This window comes from Ambystoma mexicanum, chromosome 8 (genome assembly GCF_040938575.1).
Source record: "Ambystoma mexicanum isolate Mex_15411 chromosome 8, UKY_AmexF1_1, whole genome shotgun sequence".
NCBI lineage: Eukaryota > Metazoa > Chordata > Amphibia > Caudata > Ambystomatidae > Ambystoma > Ambystoma mexicanum.
In genome coordinates this window covers 1333420534-1333447809 of record NC_090929.1, presented here as the reverse complement: position 1 = coordinate 1333447809, position 27276 = coordinate 1333420534, and the positions used below count along the sequence as shown (strand labels likewise).

The 27276-nt window shown below is 47.4% G+C and overlaps 1 protein-coding gene across 4 annotated transcripts in view; it reads left to right on the top strand.

Annotated features, from left to right (window-relative positions):
* The window catches only part of GLRX3 (glutaredoxin 3), a 539364-nt gene that overhangs the window by 237336 nt on the left and 274752 nt on the right, over window positions 1–27276 (top strand). For all 4 annotated transcript variants that reach the window (XM_069611446.1, XM_069611443.1, XM_069611445.1 and 1 more), the window contains exon 6: window positions 911–972. In XM_069611446.1, coding sequence (XP_069467547.1) covers window positions 911–972 — 62 coding nt within the window. The remainder of the gene's footprint in view (window positions 1–910; window positions 973–27276) is intronic.

The following is a 27276-nucleotide window of genomic DNA, read 5'->3' as shown; positions in this document are numbered from 1 at the left end:
GTGCTGATGTCAAGTGGAAAGCTGTGTGTGAAACATGAGTGAATTTTCAGTGTGACACTTCATCTGAGAACCTCTGTTGGAAAGACAACGCACTTTCCTAAGGAATAATCCAAACTATTTTAAATTTAACAATATAACCAAACAACTTTTAACAAATTTCAGTATTTCAAAAATATAAATTCAAATGTGTTTTCAGATAATTTAACTCTAACTTTTTCTGTGATTTCCCAAAATATTTTTTTTCACCAATTAAATATTTATATCCTCAAGGTACAAATAAATAAGGCTCAAATACTTTTGTCAGTTTCAAACATTCCTTGAAATGCTGTTAATAACTATAGCTTGATCCTTCTTGCCATTAATGAAAATCATTGTGTTGTCATATTCTCTTTGCGTTTCAAAATAAGATTTTTTCATCAGGAATTAATTTCCATCTACTTCATTATTTATTTATTCTATCTCTTGACTCTTCCTGTTAATGATGTGCCTCTTTGAACTTGTGTTATTCTCCTTTGAACCAGAACGCATCCTTGTCTTGTTGTTCTAAATCTTTGTATGCTTCCAAATCATCTTTCCATGAAGCCCTTTGCTAAGACATCCCTCTCTCCAGTCACGAATGAAGTTGAAAAAGAATGTTCAACTAGACTTTGAGTTGAGAGTTTTATGTGCTGATGTATGTCTCCAGTATTTTACCCTACTCTTTTGCCTATAACTAAGGGCCTGTACTTGCCTTTTTTTTAAGGGCCATAAATACAAATGCATCATTCTCCACTTGCAACCAGAGTCTGTAGTTTTCCTGCACTCTTGACTTAATTTATTGAAGTTAGGCAAGTAGTGAACCGGAGCTCAGAATTAATCAAACCAACATCTTCAATGTCTGCTAAATCTACTAATTTTTTTATTTTTTCAGGAACTTGAAGCATCTGGAGAACTAGATGACATGTGCCCGAAAGAACAAAAGTTAGAAGAAAAGTGAGTTTATCCTTTTAGTTTACTTACTTTTATTCTTATTATTCTTAGGATAATCCTGTCAATTCCTGATAAATTATCGTGCTGAAATAATGTGTTCGGAAAATATTTTGTTGCCTTTTTAAATTATTCTTTGAGGTTAAATCATTTAATGAGATATATGTTAATGCTGGCACTATAGCTATATGGTGTGACAAAGTCCCACATTCTAGGCTAGAGGATGGCAGTAGGACAATCAGGGGAGCCATGGGACTTGCAACCAGGTTCATGAAGTAGTTCCCGGAGGTAGTAAATGCTGGATTTCCCAGTCAGTCCATAGGCTGTTGTGCTTGGGGAAAACAAAAGATGTCGGATCAAAGGGTTACAATTATTACCCTCTGGGCAACCTTCCAGGCCATTGTGCTTCAGGCTTCCAAACGATTACATAAGGGGAAATGGTATATGCAATCAGGCTTGGTCCTGCCCCAAATGGGGTAGTCCAGCCCTAACAGCTTATTAATATCCCTTGTGCACGCGACCACTAGCAATTACTAGATTTGTTTCAGCCTCCTTGTGCTGTGGTTGGATACCCATACAGTCAAAGGTTTGTGACTATGCCCATTCACATGCAGTAGGTTGATGTCAAATATAAGATTAGATACCTGGGAGTGCATTTTGAGAGGCCAACTTATTATGGTGAACAGAAAGACACGAAAGTCTACCCAAACCCAATCAAGGCAGGTAGCAGAGAGGTACGGCCTAGCCTTAGGAGGGTGTGTGAATGCTGTTTAAGGCTATGGGTCCACACAGAGCAACACCATTAATTCCAGTCAGACAGTGTTAGGAACTCATGGTGCCAACAGTAAAGACAGACACAAGTAATCACAGTTCAAGGGTGTTTATTAACCTGTATAAATGGGTGAGAAAAATGCTTAACCTAAATGTAAGATGGGAGCAAGGTACAACCATCAAATGATAATCAGGCATTCCTAGTGGCGTCTTGTGAAAATGAAAGGGCCTAAACAAAAACAAAAAGATTGCCAATCCATATCATTAAATTATAAAACAGTGTGGGATAGTGTTCACCAGAAAAGAAAAAAGTGTTAACAAAATGATGGGTCAGGATGTAATGGCCGTGGTCTCCCTTCCCCACGTTTTCTAGCATGGGACAAAGGCACGACTCTCAAGCAGAGCACACGCCTGGGCATCTCCTGTATGAAGTTACAGTTCCTTTCAATAACGCTCAGACCTTCTGTGTCCAAGACTCCTTCAAGTAAAAGTCTCTTACTTCAGAGGGCCTGCTACTTTGTAAATGATTTTTAAAAAAAAAAAGTTCCTTCTAATTTTCCTCAAGTCAGCCGATTACTTTCACCCATGGATCCTCCCAGCCGGGCTCTCAATCGTTTCTTAAGTAAACCCCCCTCAGTCGGGCCCAGACCAACCCTTCGCTTGCAGCCCCCCAGGTCAGGCTTTCTTGCAGCCCCCCCCCCCCCAGGTCAGGCTTTCTTGCAGCCCCCCCCCCCAGGTCAGGCGTTCTTGCAGCCCCCCCCCGGTCAGGCTTTCTTGCAGCCCCCCCCCAGGTCAGGCTTTCTTGCAGCCCCCCCCCCCCAGGTCAGGCTTTCTTGCAGCCCCCCCCCCCCCAGGTCAGGCTTTCTTGCAGCCCCCCCCCCCCAGGTCAGGCTTTCTTGCAGCCCCCCCCCCAGGTCAGGCTTTCTTGCAGCCCCCCCCCCAGGTCAGGCTTTCTTGCAGCCCCCCCCCAGGTCAGGCTTTCTTGCAGCCCCCCCCCAGGTCAGGCCGCCTTGCAGCCTCCCCCCCCAGGTCAGGCCGCCTTGCAGCCCCCCAACCCCCAAGTCGGGATTTTTTGCGCCCCCCCCAGGTTGGGCTTTTTTGAAGCCCCCCGCCCGCAAGTCGGGCTTTTTTGCAGCCCCCCCCTGGACAGGCTTCAGTCTGGCTTTTTTGCCCCCCTGCCCCCCCAGTCGGGCTTCAGTCTAGCTTTTTTGCACCCCTGCCCCCCCAGTCGGGCTTCAGTCTGGTTTTTTTGCACCCCTGCCTCCCCAGTCGGGTTTTTTTTGCACCCCTGCCCCCCCCAGTCGGGTTTTTTTCCACCCCTGCCCCCCCAGTCGGGCTTTTTTGCACCCCTGCCCCCCCAGTCGGGCTTTTTTGCACCCCCCCAGCCCAGTCGGGCTTCAGTCTGGCTTTTTTGCAGCCCCCCCGTTAGCTTTTTTTGCAGCCCCCCAGTCAGGCTTTCATGCCACTGCAACCTTAAGCTTAATGCAGTTTGGTTTTTATCAGGTTCCCTCCCGACTCACCGTCTGTGCTGAACTCGTTGGCTGAACTCGTTGGCGTTAGTTTAGTCACTGGTAGCCTTGTCTCCCTGCCCTGGCTATCAGTGCGGGAGGGTCCCATATACCGCTGACATCCGTCGCACCATTTACCAGCTGCGATTTACAATCTTCTTTGTTTAGAGGTTTTGCGGGTCTGGGTTGAAAAGGGCTAGCGCAAATCCCTCTTGGACGTCCCTTCTGGTTGCGCTGCCTTTCTTCTCTGTTTGAACTGCCGTCCTGGAATCGCTGCTTCCTCGGACATTCTGCCTTGCTCAGAGTTTGCTCTCGTGCTCTGCCTTTTATCCTTATGGAGAAGGGAAAGGGCAGTCAGGTGTGTGAAATTAGTGGTAATTTGCCTGGCTCTTCCTGACCTTTGAGTTGGGACATGTCGGGTATACGGCTCTGGTGTTGTCTTTCAGGGTAATTGGTCTGTGAGAAAGTGTTCGTGTTAAGTAAGGGGGGAGTTGAGGTTTTAAGTATCCTACGGAGTAGGTTGGGGAAAGAAGGGGATACCGCATCTTGCCCCTCAGTGTCCCACTTCCACTCCCTGAGGACCCTATCCAGGTGATCCTCCCACACTGGTCCACACCCAGGAGCAGGATCCAATAGCTCCACACCCAGGAGCAGGATCCAATAGCGATGGCTTTGTCCTGGCCATCTGGATGACAGAAACCCGGGGACTAGTCAGTGAGACAGACACCGTCAAGTTTCTCACAACAGGTAAGCACAAAAATATACAATTATTTATTAGGCCTTTGAAATGCAATCCTCTAGTCAAATATGGTCATACACTTAATATAACGCAAAAAAGAGGTCAAGCTTTTATCTGGCTAAGGCACAATGAAAAACCAAAAGGAATCAAACATACAAAACCAAAAACAATGTGCCCTATTGCAATTCTAGTCTAAATCAGACTTAAAATGTATCATGTACTTTTATGATGAGTTCAATTTTTATTATCAAATACATTTTTTTATATACAAAAAGGACCTAGCTCGGCATCTCATTATCACAAATTGATTTAAAAAAAAACAATATATTCATCACAGGGAGCACTCTAATTGCTCCCACACACTCTTTCCTTTCATTCCTCTGCAAACCTCATCTCCTATATACCACACACACCATATGTTCAACCGTAATAAGAAAAACTAAACTAAACCACCAAGAGAATGAACACCTTTTTTAAAAAAAATTAAAAATGGTAGGACACAGCAAAGACAAAATAAAAGTTGTCTAAAAATGTTATTAATTCTTTTTTTTAAATGTTCATAAATTGGTTGGAACCTTAAACTAGTTCCTAGTCCTAATCATAATTATAATGTTCCTGTGTCCTCTGTCATCGTCTACTCTAGTTTCGGCTATAAACAAGTGGGCCCTGGATGTTTAACTCTGGATCAGCCTCATCAGGATGACCTGGTTGAGGAAGGAAGGCAAGGACGGGTGTGAGCTATGGCCCAATAAACTACTGCAATGGGCCGCCATTGTGGTCGGTCGCATATACAGAGCTCGTCTCGTAGCCTTGCTACTTAGATTGCAAATGTAATAATATTGATATTATATTTCTATCGTCTCGGCGATTGATCTTCCTACGTCTGGCGACTAGCATCTGACGTTTCAACAAACGTTGTCTTCTCGACGGCCAGCTGCGTCCTTCACTGGGCTTTGGCCTTGCAGTAGGGAGAGCTTGGGCGGATGGGGGCCGTACATTTACATCCTTTTATAGAATGCCTCTTTCCACTTTGTTCTCTGCACACTACGGTCTAACTGCCTATTAAAAGAATATGGAACAGATGCCCCTTAAATTCTATACTTCCTGCAATAAGAAATTTCCATGGAAAGATAGTGTGTATCTGTTGTGTCCCACGTGATTATGCTGAATGGCTTTGCGATTCCTGCAAGCTTTTTAAGCTGAAAATGCTTAGACGGGCGCACCAATTGGTGGGTTGCCTATACTGTGCAGGCCAAATCACATTCCCCCATGAGCGCTGTAGAGTCGGACAAGGAAGACGTTGGCAGCTACGGCTCAGTTTCGGAGGCGGAAGACTTACTAGGAGGAGTCGACAGACTCCCGTGTGCCTGTACCTGGCTCCACTAGGTGGGTAGAAGGCTCTGCTATGGGGAAGTTTTCTGGTGAAAAGGGCACACACATGGGATCATTGAAAGGAGCTTCAGCAACAACCGGACTTTAGTCAAGTGTCATTAAAATCAATTGAACCCTTGTGTTCAAAGCCCACTGAGCATTTGCAGCTGCCTAAGCAACATGGCTCTAAGCCCAAAGCAGACTCTGTTGACGCCCATAGACCGCCAATTCAATAGGTCGAAACATACAGCGAAACACAAACATGGAGGCTAACACGCCATACCCACACCACAGTCCCCTACTGAGCCGTCTAGATTCCCTGTCACTACATCAGTAACATCCTCTACATTTACTGGGTCGACTGATACTTTGTCGAAGTCCCTGCAGGTTAAAGCACCTGTAAATGCAGAGGAAATTGTATTTCCTCTTCCTGAAGCTCCTAGAACACCCCCCGGACAAAAGAAAACTATGGATAGTGTTTCTGAATTTGTGTCCTTTATGGAAAAGTACCCAATTCAAAAGAAATAACTTTTTAAAGATGAGGTAGCCACCTACCAAGCGTCTCAGACTTTCACTCTCCACCAGTGGTCGTCTCTGAAGACATCTCTAATATTCCTTTCAGATGTCCAAGATGATCAGGATGATCTATACTTTATCCCAGACAAAGGGGATGGTACTCAAAATATTTGGCAAGGGGACGCTGATTAGGGGACATGGCCAGCAACTCTTACTCATACTCTGGGTGAGCCAGATGTTTTTGACAATGACTGCCACCTAGAGCAACCCAGAGACTTGTCATAATGATGATGAACTCCTCTTTAATTTACTGAAAAGGGATGCATAGCATTTTCGGATACAGGTTCGGGGAAACTTTCTCTGATCCTGACTTTTTAGAGGCCATCCTTAAAGAGAATAAGATGGTTAGCCAGTCTATCCTCCTCTTAAACTATATTAAGAAAAGGGTTGCTCCTTCCCTTTTTATACCTTCCCTCACACTGGCAGTTAATCCACGTGTGTTAGTGTTTTAAATTATACAGTGGGCATGGCTGAAGGCTGTGGCCACTGGCTATTACTAGTGGCCCATTAATGTGTTAAAATATTTTCGAATATAGTACAGATTTAAAGCACCCCAAAAGTTCACCCCTCTGGGGAGACCCATCTCTACTGCCTGGGGACGAAAGAATATATGTATACAAAAAGAAGGGATCGGGATTAACCTAGTAGTCAAAACCTAAAATCTCATTTTCAATTTTATTGCAATTTCATATCATAATTCAACATAGTACAAATCTAAAACGTTAATATAAAAACATTCATCTAAGAACACCCACAAGCTTATTCTCAAAAACAAAAATCAGAACATACGATACATCTACACATTACTCAGAATAAACTCCTATGAAACCATAACACGAAGACACAATAGGACAGACAAATAATTGCACTTGATCCAATTCCTGTATACACACTCATAAGCCCGGCATGTTTCTGTCCATAACACCAAATAGGTCGGACATTCATCAGGGGCTGTCCTTTGTAAATCTTTAATCGAGTTTCTGATTCTTCTATCTTCGGTGTTGTCATTCACATTAAGAACACTTTCTGACATTGTAATCTCCATCTACAGTCAAAGGAATAAAAAGCAAGAGAGGAAAAAGTCACCAACAAATTCATTAAAGATATTAGTTCACCTATAACAACCACCAATTAAACAGCTTATGCTTCATGTGGTGTAGGTTTGTGAAACCACAAACATAACATGAAAGGGTACCTGTTCCTTATGCACGGTAACACCGAAGCAGTGAAGAGTTAATTTGACCATTCGATTTAATAGAAAACATTCTTCATCATAGCCTCCAAATGGCCTCAGACACACCACAAAATAGATAGCACACCGAAGAAAAATGATCAATACTTAAAGGTTAAAACCAAAAATGGGTAGAATTAAATAGGGCCACGAGCTCTATAACCATATCAACAACTATATTGCCACCTGCCACATACCTTTTTTGTAGAGAAACTTAATATTCTACACACACACGGTGAAACTTCACTTTCCATGATGATGCCATGTCCAATTTCACACCTAACAGAAGCATCGGAAGTTCCTGCGCTTCGTTGCATAGGAAAAACACTAGCAATTCAAGGCCCTTACCTTCAGACTGAAGTCGGCGCCCATGGTGTTTCCTAAGTGCCTTGTACCAGTGGTGGCTCATCTGCGTCTACAAGGGATACATTTGTACCCGTACCTTGACGACTGGCTCATCTGCGCCAAGGGAAGTGGCTGTCGAACACACAGAAAGGACCGTTTGGCTGCTGAGGGATCTGGGATTCTCTGTGAACTATCCAAAGTCCTGCTCGATTCCATTGCATGACACGCTATTCCTGAGGTCCAGGCTCAACACGGACTCCTGCCTGGCAGCCCCCTCAGAGGAGCGAATAGCAGCCATTCTGGGCAAATTGCAACGGCTGTTGGCACTGAAGACCGTCACGGAACGGACCGCCAAGTCACTACTCGGCATGATGTTGTGTATTTACCTGATCAGACTCTACAGGTTGCGGACGCGACCCCTTAAAGGATTCCTGGCCTCTTGTTAGACCCAGGTGTCCATAAGCTTCGCTCAGAAGATTGTTCTTGACTCGTTCCGTCGAGCGATAAGGTAGTGGGGCATGTGCTCCAACATCTCTGGGGGCACGGATTTCCAGAGCCTCCCATACCAGGAGACGGTCACCATGGACGCTTCCTGGGAGGGCTAGGGAGCCCACACCAGACGTCTCCACGCCAGAGGCCTATGGCTACCGGAGGAGAGGGATCTCCACATCAATGTCCTGGAACTGAGAGTAGTGTTTTGGGCCCTCAAGCCATTCCTCCCGTCCCTCAAGGGCAAGGTGGTGAGGGTCTTCACGGACAATACCACCACAATGTTCTAAATCAGGAAGCAGGGGGGGCACCAGTTCACCAGCTCTCCTCAGAGAGGCGTAGGATTTGTGGCACTGTGCCATCGACCAGGGGATGTTCCTCATTCCTGTTCACCTGGCGGGAGTCGAACACCATCGCTGAATCCCTCAGCAGGGAGCTGCGCTCTTGCCACAAGTGGGAGCTTCAACAGGATCAAGTGAACAGCCTCTTCCTCAAGTGGGGCAGACCCCAGATCTACATGTTTGCGATGGTGACAAACTCCAAATGCCAGAGATTAGCCAGCAGGTTCCACCAGCAGAAGAGATTGGGGGACGCATTCCCCTTCCTGTGGAAAGTCCTCTTCCTGTACGAATGCCTTCCGTTGCCTCTGCGAGTCATCTACCAACTCAAACAGTGCCGATGCAGGATGATCCTTGGCGCCCTGGCGTGGCTGAGGCAGATTTGGTACCCGCACCTTCTCAGCCTGTCGAGGTCACCTCCAGTCAAGCTGCCAGTGGTCACGGATCTGCTCGCCAGATATGGGGGTGCAATCCTTCATGACCTAGGATCGCTGAACCTGAAGGTCTGGCTTCTGCAGCCTTAGAGTTTGGTGGGTATGAGCTACCGGCAGACTGCAGGGTGGTCCTTGCCAGGGCCAGAGCATCGTCGACTCTGTAGTGCTAAGGGCATAAGTGGAAATGTTTCCCAACGTGGTGCCAGATGTATAAAATCAACCATATGAGGGTCACAGCCCCACAGATCTTTCCTTACTTGTTGTCCTTGTCCCAAGGCGTGGCTGGCGCACACCTCCAGCAAGGTACATCTGTCGGCTTTCTCCCACTACACCAGATGTCCGTCACGGTCTTCTCTTTGCACCTCCGTCTCATCAAGGAGTCCCTCAAAGGACTATTTCGATCATTGCCGCCAGTGAAGGCTCCTGCCCCGGCGTGGGAACTCAATGTGGTACTGACGAGGCTCATGAGGGGTTGGGGGGGGGCTTCGAGCCTATGCATCGGGCCCCTCTCGTTCCTAACGTGGAAAACGGCTTTTCTCATGGCCATTACCTTTGCCCGCAGGGTAGGTGAGATCCAGGCCCTTTCTTGCAAATAGCCGTATCTGACTTTTCATGACACGAGTGGTGCTGCGGATGCACCCCTCCTTCATGCCGAAGGTTCTGTCGAATTCCACCTCAACAAGCCTTTGGTGTTGCCTGTGTTCTTTCCGAAACCTTTGTCTCCCGCTGAAAGGGCTATGCACTCACTGGATGTGGCTCGTGCTCTGAAGTTCTTTGTGGCCCGCACGAAGAGTTTCTGGAAGCTATCTCTACTTTTCGTTAACTTTGGTCCTCCAAGGCTTCCATCTTCAGGTGGCTCTCCGGCTGCATCACTCCCTGTCACCGGTTGGCAAACTGGCCGCCTGAGAGCCCACTCCACCAGAGCGATTGCTGCGTTCCTGTCTGGTGTGCCCCTGCTGGACAAGGCTGCTACGTGGAGGCCCACGCACACCTTCACAGATTCTACTGCGTCGAAAGGGATTCCAGAGAGGAGTCCAGGGTAGGCCAAGCAGTGCTACGCAACCTGTTCGCTTGAAGGTGAGCCTGTTCCAGACGTAAGAGTATTGCTTCTGTTGAGCCTTGCTATTAGGCAATATTGTATGCATTACCCTTTGAGTGCACTACAACAATCCTGACCTCCTGGCAATAGGATCCCAACTTTTGATATAAGTCTTTCTGATGTTTGTTAATCTGCTTAGAATCGCATGCTGTGCATATGGTCCGACATCTAGTGGTAACCAGAGTATTGCATATTGTCTTTCGGGGAAGTCGGCATAGGCGTGTCTGTAACACTATCCCTATCGTGACGCGTAGTGTACCCAAAATCCCTCAGGTGCCGAGGTCCCTCAGATTGTTTTTTCCCGCCCAGATAACTGGTTGCCACATTGCAGAGCTCTTCATAAGAGACATTGTTTATCCTTGTTTATCCACTTTGTCACTTTATTTCCCTGAAGTAATTTCAGCGGTGCTTCAAGATACTACGAGGAAGACTGCGGGAACTTTCCGATCCGGCGGCAGTCATCCACGTGGTCGGGCCCTCTTGCCGGCATACACAGTAGGGAGAGTGGTGCTGGGGTGGTAATATCTTTTGCTATGTCTCTCCTCTTTCCCCCTCTTTCCCCTCTAGGTCTGGTCATCTTTTTTTATTACCTTTCACTATGGAAAGGACACATTTAGGTTTTGCCCCTCTTGCAGGGTCAGATAACCGTGGAAGGACGATCACGATAAGGCCAATAATTGTCTACCCCTTGACTACCACGAAGCGCAGTGCGCGGCTTGTAGACTGCTTCAACCCAAAACTCTTAAGGAGCGCTGCGTTAAGTGGTGGGCTGCCTACGGCATGTTGCGGGCTGGATCTTCTCCCGCCGCCGCACCCGCCGAAAGTGACAGGGGCTCCAGTGATGACCAAGCATCCGTACCGGCTTTTGAAAATTAAGGGCGCTACTTCAAAATCAAATTTGACCGGCAAAGCGCGCTCATCCGACGCCTCCAAACGGCCCGTTAAGACTTCTAGTCAATCGGTAGGTGAAAAACCTACCGCTAGGCCTTCTTCTACCGCTAGGCCTACGGCACACCCCGATTCGCTGTACATCGCCAAAAGTATTGCGAGGATCACTTCTGCAGTGGGGTTGATGCCTAAGGAAACGTCAACGCAAGGAGTGTGCCGAAGACGCACCACAGCACCCCGATGCTTGCAAAGACTAAGAGGGTAGTCGAGAGCCTTTATCTAGCGCTATTGCTAATAAATTTCGGCGTCAAAGACAAGAAAATAAAGATTTTCCACCTTTTACACCTTCTGGTTCATCTAAATGGACCAGGGAAAAATGTGAAGGGTGCATGAACCGCCTTAAAGGATTGTGTCGCTCTCAGAGCACCCTACACTTGGACCTCGTGAGTATCCACTTTCTATGCCAACCTTAAGATTTCATGGAAATTTAGAATCTTCTCAGGACCATTTCATTTCTACCCACCATGAGGGCGAAATTCAAATGGACACATACCAAGATATTTATGATGAGGAAGAAGAGAATACCTTCCTACAAGACTATACTGCAGATGACCAGGTTGATGCCACGGACACTCATCAAGTTGATACGGAGCCATGGGCACTTTCTACTCACAATCAGGACAAAGATGTCATATGTGTGGACTCCCCCCTCCCCCTCCAGTTAAGCCATCCCTCTCCTTAATTCCATTCAGAGGAGACTGGCTCCTTCTCTTGACACACCAGCCCAGACCAGGGCAGTCAGTCTAAGGGTGGAGAAATTATTTTGGCTATCACCTACGGACCCTCAATATATTAAAGGCCATGCCAGCCCGATTCCCTAGTGGTCACCACCACCACCCGGAAACGGGCACGAGTACTCCTTGCTACGGGAGAAGCACCTCCCGATAAGGAGTCTAAAAGGTTATATGCATTGGGTAAACGTGTTACCACGGCAGCTGCTTTTACCACGCGCATAGCAAATGCCACTTTGCTTGCTAGTTATGCTGATGCGCAATGGAACCTTATACAAGAAGGTCTCGAGGAGGTTCCTGAACCCGCAAGATCCAAATTACTCTCCATTGTGGCTGAGGGCAGGCAAGTCAATCAGAATGTTTTAAAGTACACTCTGGATACTGCGGAGACGGCAGGAAGATCCATGGCGCAGGCTACTCTACTTAAACGGCACGCTTGGCTCCAACTCTGGCTTCAAGCCGGAAACCCAAGCTGCTTTTATAAACAAACCCATTGAATAATCAAATCTCTTTGGTAAAGCAATCAACAGTGCTTTGGAGACTGCCAAAAAAGACCATGAGACTCTTAAGTCCCTGCAACAGATCACACAAAAACCCTCCCCCGAGGGGAAGCGGTTCCCGCTGGTCCTTTCGAGGCCAATCCTGTTCCGGCCAAAACATCTACAACATGGGAAACCACTGGAACTCAAACCAAGCATCCAGCACCCCCGCCAACTATCCACCTAGGGGTCAGTGATGCGGGAAAGGCAGAGGCCCCAACTCCAGGGGTACTGCAGCTTCTGGTCAGAAATGACCTACGGATCCAGGTCCCCTCCCATGTCACCCCGGTCGGGGGGCGCTTGACATCTTTCCTTTCGGCATGGGAGGGGATTAATTCAGACCAGTGGGTTCTAAAGACTGTTGCCCACAGTTCAGACCACCCAAGACAAAGACACCTGACGCCAGATCTGAGAATCCTGAAGCTAGAGGTGGTACCACTTCTGGAAAAGGACGCCATAGAAGCCGTCCCTGTTCTTCAGGTAAGCAAGGGTTTTATTCAGTGTACTTCCTTGTACCCAAAAAGGACCTCTCCATGCGCCCTGTACTAGATTTGCGCCCAGCAAAAAATGTGTCAAACCTCAAAGGTTTCGTATGGTAACTTTGCAGGAAGTAATTCCACTGTTGAAACAGGGGGATTAATGACATTGGACATGAAAGGTGCATACTTTCAGATTTCAATGTTGCCGGCGCACAGAAAATACTTAAGATTCATGATAGAGGACAAGCACTATCGGTTCAAAGTACTCCCCTTCGGCATTGCCTCGGCGCCAAGGGTGTTTACGAAAGTCCTGGCAGTGGCAGCAGCACACGTGCGCAGACTAACCGTCCCTTTCTACCCTTAACTCGACGACTGGCTCATAACAGGGGACTCTTACGAGACATGCCTAAGAAATGCATAGAAGACAATAGACCTCTCCATCAATGAGAAGAAATCCAGCTTAGACCCCAGTCAAGCCAAACAATTCCTAGGTGCTTTGATTCAGACAAAGGAGGGTCTTGTCTTCGCCTCCAGCGAGAGGATTCAGAACGTGCTTTCTCAGATCCCTCAATATATGTAGCCAGTCCGGAAGTGACGGTACGCAAAGCAATGCGCTTGCTAGGTATGATGGTGTCATGCATTTATTTGGTTCCCCACGCGCGGCTGCACATGCGTCCCATGCAAGAGTGGCTCAACAGCCAGTGGTGTCAGACCAGCGAACAGTGGAAAGATCTGGTAGTTGTCTCGCCAGCCCTTGTTCCATCTCTGCATTGGTTGTCGAGGGAAAACCTCTTGAAGAGGAAGACCTTCACCACCCCCGAAGTGGAAGCCACTTCCATGACAGACGCATCTCTCACGGGGTGGGGAGGGGGGCTCACCTGCTTCAGCAGACAGTGCATGGAGTATGGTCCCCACAAGTAGCATCCAACCATATTCATCTGTTGGAGCTATTAGCAGTGTTCAAGGCACTAAAGGCCTTTCAGACTGAACTACAAGGGAAGACCGTTCTGGTCTTGACAGACAGCACCACAGCCATGTGCTACCTAAACAAACAAGGGGGCACACTCTCCAGGGCTATCCAAGCTGTCCCAAAACATTTGGATGTGGGCTCTAAACACAAGATGTTCCTGTTGTCCCAACACATTCCAGGGGAGCTCAATCTTCGGCGGACATGCTCAGCAGAGATTTCCCAGTTCCCTTAGAATACGAATGGTGTCTACACGAAGACATAGTCTTCAACGTCTTCGCAGAATAGGGATTCCCAGATTCCCAGAGATGGATCTTTTCGCTACTCAGGAGAACACCCAATGCCAAGACTACGCCTCCAGGGATCCTCAGAACCATTCCAAGAGGAATGGACTATGGATAGCATGGTCAGGGAAATTTGTCTAAGTTCCCCCCCACCCCGCCGCCCGACTCACTTTTACAACAAGATCCACCAGGAACCAGTTACCATGATACTGGCGTCCCTCATGTCGGCCCGCCAACCCTGGTTCGCTCATCTAATGGAGAGCTCACTCCGCCCCCCCTGCCCCCACCCAGTGAAAATACCCTGCCTGTACAACATGTTGTCTCAGGACAGAGGGGTTGGGGGGGGGAGAGAAGACCCTACACCCATGCCCACAAACTCTGAACTTCGCATCCTGGCTCCTGAGGTCATAGATTTTGGACACCTTCAGCTCCCTCTGAGATGCATGGACATACTCTGGGAAGCTAGGAAATCTAACGCGCGCTATTGGTAGTCCAGTAAATGCAAATGCTTTGCAATACCAAGGCGCACGCACACACACATACACACAACTTCCCTAAAGGTTCATCTAGCTGCTCTCTCAGCCTACACTACATCACAACGCAAAGTGTTGTGGTGGAAAATACCAGCTATTAATGCTTTTATGGAGGGGTTAAGAGAATCCATACCCCCCATTTCTCACGCAGCTCCTGGATGGGATGTAAATGTGGTTTTAACCAGACTCCAGGGATCTCCCTTTGAGCCAATGCATAAAGCAAGTCTAAAAGACCTTACTTACAAGACGGCCGTCCTAGTGGCTATCACTTCTATTAGAAGGGTTTGCAAACTACAGGCCCTTTCTGTCCTAGACCCTTTTGTTACAGTCCACAGGGATAAGGAGGTTCTGCACACTCATCCCTGATTTGCGCCTAAATTCATCTAAAAATTCCATGTGAACCAATCGATCGAACTACCCACTTTCTTCCAGAATCTGACTAGCATGGCCGAAAGAAGCCTACACACACTAGATGTGCGCAGGGCAGTCTTGTTTTACCTGGAAAGAACGAAACCACTGAGGAAGGCAAACCAGTTTTTAGCTTCAGTGGCAGCTGGTAGAGAAGGGATCCTTTCTCTAAATGCGCTGTCTCAATGTGGATTGTCAAATGCATCACACTGTGCTATATTATTGCTAAGAGAACTGCTCTTCACGCCTAGAGCACACTATATTCTAGCCACGGGAGGGGCTTCCATAGCATTCTTTGCTACTGTTCACCTAGTGTCCATTTGCAAAGCGGCAACCTGGAGTGCTGTACACACCTTTACAAAACACTATTGCCTAGACACTCATTCTAGATCTGATTCTCATGTGGGACAAGCAGCATTAAGCTTAATGCTTAAGGTACTGCTCGCTAGTCTATGCACAGCATGTGATTCTAAGCAGATTAACAAGCATCAGAAGACATGCATTACTCACCGTAATAGCATTTGTGATGGTTGTATCTGCTTAGATTCATATGCGCCCTCCCTGCCTCCCCCGCTCTGAGTGGAAAGAACATAGACGTCTTACTACTTTCCCTCTTCATGTACTCCCTCAAAATAGCCGGGGGCTCCCTCATAGCCGAAAAAATACAATCGGAGGGACTTCGGCGTGTGAGGGATTTTGGGTACACTACACGTCACGATAGGGATAGTTTTACAGACAAGCCTATGGCGACGTCCCCTTTCGGTCTCCGAAAGACAAGATTCAATACTCTGCGGTTAGCACTGGATGTCGGACCATATGCACAGAGAGAAAGTAGTAACGTCTGTGTTCTTTTCACCTAGAGCGGGGGAGGCAGGGAGGGCGCATATGAATCTAAGCAGATACAACCATCAGAAATGCTATTACGGTGAGTAATGCCTGTCTTCTGATGTTTGTTAATCTTCTTAGAATCACTCTCGCCTATTAACGACAAAAGCAAATCTAATAGTAAATCTGTGCCTACAAATCTAAATGGAACTAACCTTCTGAACAGCAAAACCACTAACTCACTATCTCTGCAAGTTAATGCCCCCTCCATTAAAAAGAAAGTAGACATCACTACATTGCTCATTAACGGAGCACTCCTAAATGCCAGATCCTTGCCAGCCCATGCACTTGATATTGCAGACCTCATCCAAGAACGACGTTTACTTCTTAGCCATAACCAAGACTTGCTGCACACTGCTGCAGGGCCCTCACTCACCATACCAGACAACTATACGATCATCAGACATTCAAATCACCATGCAGAGAAGGTCCCCCAACCCAGGGCCTCCAAATCCCCATGTTTTGTGTGTGCCTTAATACATTAAATGCTCACTCAGCGCCCTCTGCTCTTAAGGTCAACATCCCCCATGCTCCCACGCCCCCCCCCCCAAATCCCGCCTGCTACCAACCGATTGGCTGAATAATGCCATTGATACAACCAGGGTGTGTGGCGTCTTCGCCGGCACCATTTCAAATCACTATGCGGAGAAGGTGAAAGGTGATTTTTGCAGCATCCCCCAACCCAGGGTCACTAATTTTCCATTCTTTTTGGTGTGGCGTGATACATTTAATGCTCATACGGCGCTTAAGACCACCATTCCCCATGCGTCCTCCCTCCCAATCCCGCCTCCCGCCCTCCCACGCAACCCCATTGGCCCCTCCTGCCCATATCAAGAACCCTCCTATGGCAGCCCACTGCCAGACAGCCCCTATGGCTAAGGACCCCAAGGCAAAGGGCGGCTCCAGAAAGTGTCGGCAGGTGTCCGCAGGAGACGCCAGGGGAAGCCAGTGGCCAGCCGTCAAACCAGCACCAACCTCCTACGTATGGCATGGGTGGGGGAGTAGAGCAATTACTCTACTCCAAAACAAACTTTCCACTCCACATTACTCAACGTCTTAACTGTGAATGTTAATATGTGCCACACTCAGATGGAATTGTAAAGATCAGCATGTGCCACAATTAAATATAATCGTGAACATTAGCCCGCGTCACATCTAGATGGAAATCTGAAGGTTAGCATGCCCCAAACTTGGATGGAATTGTGAATGTCAGCATGTGCCACACCTAGATGTAATGGTGAACATTAGCCTGTGTCGCATCTAGATAAGATGGTGAACATTAGCCTGTGTCGCATCTAGATAAGATGGTGAGCATTTGCCTGTGTCGCATCTAGATAAGATGGTGAACATTAGCCTGTGTTGCATCTATATGAAAATGCGAAGGTTAGCATGCCCCACACTTAGATGGAATAGTGAATATTCGCATGTGCCACACCTAGATGTAATCGTGAATATTAGCTTGCGCCGTACCCAGATAGGATAGTGAATGTTGGCATGTATCACACTTAGAACTGTAAATGCCAGCATATGCCACACCTAGATGTAATCGTGAACAGTAGCCTGCGTCGCATCTATATAGGATCATGAACATTAGCCTGCGCTGCATCTGGATGGAAATGTGAAGGTTAGCATATCCCACACTTAAATGGAATTGTGAATTATAGCAAATGCCGCACTCGGATGGAATAGTGAATGTTGGCAAGTGCCACGCTTGAGACTATGAACAATACCCTGCATCACAACTAGTGAATGTCGGCCAGTGCCACATCTAGACAGAATAACAATGGTTAGTCAGTGCTTCATCGGGAATATTATCAAACCCAATTACGATAGAATTGTGAACATTAGCCTGCCTCGCACATAGACAGGATTTCAAAGGTGGACCACTGCCACATTTGGATACAGCGGTTAAATTTGTGGGCGTCACATATAGGAAGGATTGTGAACACGAGCCAATACCGATCGAGATAGAAATACCGAAATATTCACGTGCCATATCTAGTAAGAACATGGAAATGGAACACATCACCTCTAAACAGCGATGCCAATAACCAACCCACTAACAATTTCACCCCCTCTACATACACCTCTCAAACTCCAAACAAACCCCTATACCACAACAAACCACACAAACTTCACTACACCGCAACAACAAAACAAACAGCACATAGACTCGCACAACAGTCCACCAGAAAACACTACAAGCCCAGTGAACGATGTTAACCGTGTTGAGGCTGCCAACAGCACATCACTGCTCTCTTGGAATTTCCCTGCTTGCTCCCACTAACTCACCCCCCCCTTCCCTTTTCAGAGCCGCCAGAGCACCAGGGGACCACTACTGCAATGATAGCGCACAGTACAGATATCCTTTAACATTAACATAAAGAATCCTCTACAGGTGGCGGTGTCGCCTTTATTGCAAAAACATCACTAAACCTCAGATCCATACCGAATCTGACATTCCCCTCAGGTGAATTACTATCTATCAAGCTAGCCAGTACAGCTTCCCAAACTACAACTATCCACCTTATGTATAGACCTCCAGGACCACTATCCTCCTTCGCGTAAGACATCACTTTACTTTTGCAGCAAATACTAAACATGGGTCGCAAATCATCTTGCTAGGAGACCTCAAACTAGGACAGCCCAACCCCAAAGATGACAATGCTTTAGCAGTCACCAACACCATTTCAGAACTAGGCTTCACAAAGCACATCTCTCAACCCACTCATAACAAAGGGAGAACATTAGATTGGATCATGGATATTAACTTTGACATCAACATCCATTCTAACACACCTTGTGCGTGGTCTGACCACCATATTATCTTAGTCACTATACAGGACAGCAGCCACCCACACCATTGCAATCCTCTTGCATCTCCCACACTCACCAGGAACAACAGTAAAATAACAGTAGAGCAACTACTCCCACTGCTACAACCCATCATAAACTTACCCCATCACTAACCATGACCCATCCTCTTTAGTTGACCTATACAACAGTGTTAGGGAGAATTCTCAGAAATGTGCTAATTCCCTTCACCTTAGAGACCCCCAGCAACTTTCCTGGATTTTGAGGACTTGTTTTTCTAACCTGGAAAGTGTGTGAGCCTTTTTTCCCACTCCTATGTGTTTTGATGTGTGTTTTACATTTGTGTTCTCTGATTATGGAGTTTTAAATTACTCCATAGGCATCATCTTTTCATGTGTGTTACACAGCACCCTCAGTGCAGTGACACAGGGATGTCTTTAGACTTCCCAAAGGTTTAGAAACCTCTGGGATGAACTACTGTTTCTCAGCGAATGTAAAGTGAAATTGACTTTACTATTCTTTTCCAAATTCATAGACCCAGCACACACCATCTTACAATGGAGTGCTGGAGGGTTTACCTAGTATCCCCTGTGTCTAAACACTCATGTAGCAGTCAAATAGTACCCTTTCCTATTGAAAAGGCTGGTGGCAGTGGTTTTACAATGAACTACCATGATTTTTCCAGGCTGCGAACGCCGGTATCTAAAAATCACAGCAGTCATTTTTTTCAAGATGGTGCCTTAAGCCCCTTTGTTTAAACGGGTCCCGGTCTTCTTTTTTCGCCATTTCTTTTTGGAAAGGTCCTTCTAGTGTTTGTCTGCGCGCCAAACCAGGTTTGGTACCTTTGTTGGTGTGCTTTGGCGGGCTTCAGGATTGAAGTCTGCCCTTGGCGTCTGAGTATCTGGGGTGGGCAGGAAGTGAGGGAGGTGCCAGAAACTCCCTGTGCTTAGTCTCCCAGGAGACCCAAATGCACTCTGATGTGATTGGCTGGCTGACTGTCCGGCAAGGACAGCCACCTTGCTGGGTGAGTGGCAGCTAGGCTCGAATGAAAGGGAGAAAACTGTTTAAAAGGCAAGTCTCCAGGACTGGAAGGCAGAGTCGACCACTGGAACGAGAGAACCAAAGACGAGCTGGAAGAGGATGGCTGCTGCAACCACTGGACCGTTGGTTTGCCCGGTGAATCCTGCTGCAGGTCCGAATTGGCAAACTCCATTCGACATAGCTCATTCAAGGACGGCTTCTTCCTTTGAGTTGGTGGAACCAATCAACTCGTAAACCACCTGGATACCATGCTCGGACCTGGTTAGGATTAACCAGTGGGGAAGGACACCAGCTTGTGTGCTTCAAGGAACAGCAACGGGACTCGAAGATTTGCCAATTTGCCAGCTTTGTGACCAGTCCCTGTGCAGTGCAGGAGTCCCCTGACGTCCTCCCTCTTGTTCCCACGACTGAGGCTCAGGAACAGCCAGGAACAGAAGTCTTCAGCTGCATCTTTTTCTTCAATATAAGGTACTGTGAAAACCCGACCGAGAGAACTTTTCTCTCAATGCGAAAGTGCGTACAGCTTTGACAACTTGCAGGCCTAGTCAGCTTGTGACCCGACATACAAACCTTTCTTCCATGAACTACTTCTAAGAACCATGGCAAAGACTTTTCAGTTTTAAATACCAGAACTGTTTTTTTCCTATAGAAGACATTAGTCCATTGACTTTGGCTTACCTATTGCATTGAATCAACTCCTCTGGTGAACTCCAACTATTTGCACTGTTTTAGAGTAACTGTAATATTCGTTTTATTAACTTATGTCTTTTTGCTCCTAATTCAATGCTATTTTGCTCCTACTTCAAGGGAGCTCAACTGCTTAGTATTCAGTATTGTAGTATAACTTTTGTGTGATATTGGTTGCCTCATTTAGTAAATATTTTATAAATGATTGCGAATAAATAAAGAAGTGTTTTACAAAGAAACCTTGAGTATAAGTGTCTATCTGAAAACTTGTCATTGTAGACCTTTGTGTAAAGCTCACATTCCCTCTTGAGGTGAGCCTGGCTGCTCAGCTCGCTACCAAAAACTGTGTGGTACAGACTTGTAGCAAAGGTTGGTTTTGCTTACACCGGTAGTCATAGTTGTGTGTAGTGGTCACAGAGGGTACTGCATGCAAACTCTGCCTAACACACAGTACTGAAACAGCGTTAATGGATCTAAAACACAAATGGATAACCTAAAAGACAATGGCAACATAGCCCTCCTACTGCTATTGGACCTATCGACTGCATTTGACTTAGCAAATCACAAAGTCTTATGCAACCACCTCTCATCTTCAGCTCACTTCTCTGACAAAGCGACCGCTTGGATTCAGTCATTCTTGGATAACAGAACTACAAGAGTATTCGCACCTACAGCATCTGCTGATCCAGCACCAGTCACTTGTGGAGTCCCCCAGGGCTCCTGCGTCTCCCCGATGCTATACAATATTTTCACAAAGCCCCTCTTCGATGATTTAGACCATTTGGGTGTCTCCTACACTAACTATGCAGATGACACCCAAATTGTCATCTCCATCACTGATGATTACCACGTTGACTCAAAACTCCTAAACGACAGATACCTAAAAAACAAGCCTGGATGACTAAACACAGACTCTGTCTTAATGACGAGAAGACACAAGTACTCCTCTTAAGATCACAAACTAGACTTAATAGGTTAAACAGTTCAATTAATTTAACATTGATGGCAACACGATAAAATATATCCAAGGAAGTAAAAACGCTAGGCATTTATGTTGACTCTGCACTAACATTGATATGATATGATATGGTATTTGTAACGCGCCTATACACAAGTGTTTCAAGGCGCGACGAGGCAGGGAGGGGGGGTACAAGGGGAGACAGAAAACGATCCTACTAGGCCAGGTGTCATTCAGATCGCGCAAGTGCAGGGGTAGGGGAGGGGAAAAGTGCAAGGGGAAGGGGAAGGGGAGGGGGGGAAGTGCAGTACAAGGTAAGAGGCGTACGTAATAAATAAATAAATAGGGCCAGCTGGTGGCAAGTGTGAGGTAAGTGCAGAACAAGTGCTGGGGGAGGGGGGGCTGTAGGGATACAGAGACAGACCCGCAGTGCAAAGGGGTTCCAGGGCATCAGTGCAAGTGGAGAGTGGCAGGGCCCAGGACCGAGGCCGTTTAGAATGGTCCAATTGCAGGATCAGTGCAGCTTCAGTGAAAATTAATTAGCTGCTCAGCAGGGGAGAGGGAGAGGGAAAGCAGAAGCAAAGAGGAAGGTTTTGAGGTGCTTCCGGAACCGGAGATGGTTCTCCTCAAGTTTCAGGGAGGCAGGAAGGCTGTTCCAGAGGGAGGCCCCTGCCGCGGAGAGAGATCTACCCCCAGCTCGTTGCTTCGAGAAGCGGCTAACCCTGAGGGAGTTGGAGGCGGATGAGCGAAGGGCTCGGGAAGGAAGATATTTGGGAAGAGAGAGTTGAAGGTATTTAGGACCCAGGCCCCAGAAGGCCTTGTGGACAATGCAGAGGGTTTTGAACTTTATCCTCGCAGCCACTGGGAGCCAGTGTAGGGATTTCAGTCCTGGAGAGATACGGTCCCTGGGCTTGAGGCCAAGGACAAGTCTCGCAGTTCTGTTCTGGATGAGTTGCAGAGGGCGGAGAGTGGAGGCAGGCAGATTAAGATAGAGGCTGTTACAGTAGTCCAGCTTCGAGAGAACCAGTGCTCGGGAGACAGTGAGCTTCTGGGGGAAGGAGAGGAAGGGAAGAATACCTCTGAGGAGGTGCAGCTGGTAGTGTGACCTCTTGGCGACGTCAGAAATATGAGGAGAGGAGGAGAGTGTGGAGTCGAAGATGACCCCCAAGGTTTTTTGCCTTGCAGGTAGGAGCAGGGAGGGGGCCAAGGGAGGCAGGCCAGAGAGCTACAGGGAAGGATGGAGTGGGAGTACCGATGAGTAGAATCTCAGTCTTACTGGCACTAGACAAGTCAATGCAATAGCGTCGGCCACAGCCTACACCTATAAATTAATCGCTGCTTGTAGACCTTTCTTGTCTGCTGCCAACTGCACCACGATAGCCAGAGCACTCCTCTGCAAGTTAACTATTGTAATGCCTTATACTTAGGAACTAACCAACGCAACCTAAAAGAGCTTCAAGTTCTCCAAAATAATGCGCTTAGATCTGCAATGAACATCCCCAGATCGCACCATATATCGGCTTTTCGACGCAATGTACATTGGCTATCAGTCAATCAGAGAATTACATTTAAGTCACCATCTCTCACCCACAAATGTCTCGCTAACCTAGCACCCAAATACTTGAGTGACACATTTTCAATACATCTGTCAGACCGACCAACAATATCCTCTCAACTTCATCGCCTCAAGATTCCGAGGTTCAAGCTACAGAAGGCAGGGGGCAGCAGCTTCCCCGTCTTAGCCGCCACAACATGGAACACACTGCCAGTAGCCCTTAGACTAGAACCGTCTTAAATCGACTTCAGGAAAAATGCAAAAATGTTTGTCATCACGCAGGAGACAATTACCTGTACAATTGTTGTAAACCCCAAGCCCTGTACCTATTGATGCACTTCGTTGTCAATTCCTGTATTGTATCAACTGTATGTAAATGCGTTATTAACTGTATGTCAATGTGTAAAATATGTAACTCCAAGAAATGTGGCCAGATACCCAAGGGTTTGGTGCGCTATATAAATAAATTAAATACAAATACAAAATGTACGAAGCAGTTTGTGCAACCTTAACCAGGAAACTGAGACATATATCCTAACTGTTATCAATTTTACAAAAAAATATACAGACATGCCAATATTGTACAATTATTTTGAGTGTAAATCTTTTTAAAGTCTAGTCATACCATTATTTGAAGTAATAGGTACACAAAGTTACCTGTGTGTAAATACATCAACACTCACTACAAGCTAAACTAAGAATTTTAGAAATGTAATTTCAATACTTTTTTCTAAGATCTGTGAGTGCCTTGATTTGGCCACCTACAGACATAAGAAGTGAAAGGCAATATACCGAAATCACACCGTAAAATTCTAATTCGTCGTCATATCTCATTTCTTTTAAAAACTCAGTACTTTTTTGGGGGATATACCTCCTACTGTTATTTCAGATGTAAACATGGTCAACATCTACACTCCCAAGCACTCAAAATAATGTACATGGAACCACTTATATAACCCACTACTTATAGGATAGACTTGAACATACTACATACAGTGCTTTCGATAATAAAACAGAAGTAGAAGATTGCAGAATGCTGTTTTATTTTTTTATGTATATAATCTTGACAATCTAATATATACATTTATTTCCTAGTGATTTTATATTACAACCTAGTAAATACTTTTCAAATGGATTGTGTCCTCCAACGTATTCCACATCTTTGACATGTATTGTCCACAGCTGTGCTGCTTTGGAATTTTTTCGGCAGAGGGTATCCTGCGTTGATGGCATTGGGTCGATGTCCCTCGAAGGCCTCCGTCGAGGGTGACGTAATTGGATTTTATAAATAGGACGCACAGCGCCCGTAGCCTCAATTGTTTTTTTCTGCAAACGTGTTTGCTTCGAGAACTCTGCTCGCCCCGTGTTATCTACTTCGAGATATCTTCGTCTTCTACCCCACCGACTCTGCAGTCTGGCTTTAAAAAATGCCAGGACTGTAAGTCCAAAATGTCCATCACGGACCCGCACCGTATCTGCTTGTGGTGTTTGGGTGAAAGCCATGATACCGACAACTGCCCGAAGTGCCAGTTGTTCACTGCCAAGGCGTTGTGGGAGCGTAAGAGGAAGTTGCAGGTAGGCTGGGTTTCCAAACCCTGTAAAACCAAAGTCTACGGGTCTGTCTACCGACGACTCGAGGGGTAACTCTCCCCGTCAGAGGGAGTCCAGGTGATCTCGGTCCCGGAGTGGTTCCCCCCACTCGTCGTCCTTGTCGAGGCACTCCCGGAAGCGGCGTCACCGTTCGCCGTCCTCGTCGGATGATGCCTCCGCGAGGAAGGTAGCTTGTCCCACTAATTCGTCTACTATAGAGGATTGGGAGGCATTCAGGGAGCACATGCTGGCGATTTTTCAATCCCAGGGCACAATGCCGTCCGCGCCTTTGGTGGAAGCCGGCAGGGAACTGTCTCGGTCCGATGCTCGCGTGCCATTGAGCCCGGGCACTCGGTGTGATAAACATCGGGAACAGTCGAGGTCCCGTTTGGACAAGGCTCCTGTGGATCGTCAGAGACATGCCAGATCTAGATTGCGGTGTTCGAAACCGGTGAAATCTAGCAAGGTGTCGAGGACATATCAGCGCTGTGTCCATAGAGTGCGGCTGTTGGAGCTTTGACTTCGGTCCGGCCCTCTGAGCCCTTGACGCCATTGGGGCCAAATGGCCGGAATTTGCTGTTGGAGTCCGCTGTGGATCCTCAGAGAAAGGCTCTAAGACTGTGAGGCCTGTTCTTGACTCCAGGGCGGCTCCTGTCCCTAGGAGTGAGTTCTTTCAATCTCTGCAGGACATTTATGTGGATGAGGAGAGGTCTTATGTGGAGTTGGAACCTTTTGATACTCCTGGTGAAACACCTGAGGCTCCCGACACAGTCTTTTCTGAGGACAGTCAGTTGGAGGAACTGCATCAGTCTCTACATGATGCCAGTGGGCTTGACACATCTCCTGAGATGGAGTTTGGGAGACCAGAGCCTGGGTCTCGTGCTGAATCCTCTTATAGGGGATTAATGTCTAGAGTTACTGAGACCTAGGGTGGTCCAGCCCTCCAGTTGACTTCACCCAGGATGACCTGACTGACATTTTAGATCAGGGTCCATTCACTGACCCAGCGTTGCCATTTCACATGGCATTACAGAACAGGGTGGCTGCTACTTGGCAGACCCTGGAGACTTCCAGCAGTCAACAAGTCGTTGACTAAGAACTACAGCCCATCCAGTAGCGACCCCGGCTAACTTTCCACTCGCCCCACTCTTGAGAGTTTGGTGGTTCAGGCGGTCACGGTCACCTCGAGGCAGGCTGCGTACCCTACCATCCCTCCTGATGGGGATGACAAGTGCTTCGATGGATGGGCACGCAAGGTATTTTCAGTTGGGAGTATGGCTCTGAAATCGGGCAACTCCACCTGTGCCTTGGCAACATTTTCACACACAGTGGAATTGTGCCTCTAGCGGCTGAGCATATTCCTGAATGGGAAGAAAGGGATGGTTTCTTTCTATTGTGCAAGATGGCCAAGATGCCATGTGCGAATCCCTTCAGTCTGGGCTGGACACAGCTGATGGTGTTAGCCGGTCCATGGCTGCGAGCACCGTGATACGCAGGTTTGCGTGGTTGCGGAAGTCTGGTTTTGCTCCGGATGTGCAGGCCCGTCTTCTCAACATGCCCTTTGATGGCTCTCATTTGTTTGGCAGCAAGGCTGATGAAAGCCTTGAGAGGTTGCAGACCTCCAAATCTGCTGCTAAATCTTTGAGCGCAGCTGTGCGTCAACCTCCGCCTATTCGTCCTAGGGGTCAGCAATGGAGGGGTGGGGGTTGGGGGGGGTTTTTCCTTTCATTACTACTCCTCTTTTGGTAGAATGTGGTGGACGGGGGAAGAGGTGCCAAAGCCACTCAGGCGCTGCCAAAGCTGCTCCAAAACAGCTATGAGGCCAAGTCCCATTGTTCGCTGGTTGGGGGCAGACTGTCTCAGCATCTCGAAGAGTGGCAAGCCATTACTTCAGGTGCGTGGGTTCTGGAAACGATAGCCCACGGCTACTGCCTACACTTCCTACGTCGGCCTCACGACAATCCACCAGGGAAATTCTCTGAAGATTCCAGACCCGCTCCTTGTGCATGAAATCTTGACCCTGCTGGAGAAAGGCGCTATAGAACTAGTGCCTCTGACAGAGAGGAACACGGGATGGTATTCCCCATATTTTTTTATTTCAAAGAAAGACAGAGGACTGAGACCCATCTTGGACTTTTGGTGCTTGAACGAGTTCCTCCGAAAGTACAAGTTCAAGATAATCACTTTCTCAAGTCCTTCAGGCCCTTTGACTTCAGGATTGGTTGGTGTCTCTGGACTTTCAGGATGCTTACTTTCATGTGCAGATACATCCAAAGCACAGAAGGTACCTGAGGTTTTCGGCTGGCAACTTGCACTTTCAGTTTCGCATGCTGAGTTCGGACTGACCTCCGCCCGACGGTCTTCACCAAGCTCATGGTGGTGGTGGCAGCGTATCTCAGGAGAAGGGGGGGGGGGGAGGTGACATCTACCCCTACCTGGATGATTGGCTGATCCGAGCGTGTTCTCCCGAACAAGCTTTGGATCATCTCTGTCTCACCTGCCACTCACTTCACAAGCTGGGCTTCTCCCTCCGTTTCAAGAAGGGGCATTTGACACCTTCCCAACAGCTCCAGTACATAGTTGCTGTGTTGGACGCATCTTTGGGGAAGTGCTTGCCACCCAAGGGGAGGGCTCATCACATTGTACAGATGGTCAACAAATTTAAACATGCCCAGAGTCTTCTGGCTTTCGAATTCTTAAGGTTGCTCGGCCTCATGGCATCCTGCATTTTCCTAGTGCCAGAGGCCAAACCGAGGATGAGATCCCTTCAATGGGCTCTCAAGAAGCAGTGGTCGCAGTCCTCAGACAAAATGTCGGATCTTCTTCAGATTCCGCTCATGGTCTCACACGATCGTCTGTGGTGGGCCAGCGAAGGGAATCTGATGAGAGGGGAGCATTTTTTGCTGCCGTGGCCAGAAATGAAGGTGATTGATGCTTCCCTTACAGGATGGGTAGCTCGCGCCAACGATCTGTCCACCAGCGGTCGTTGG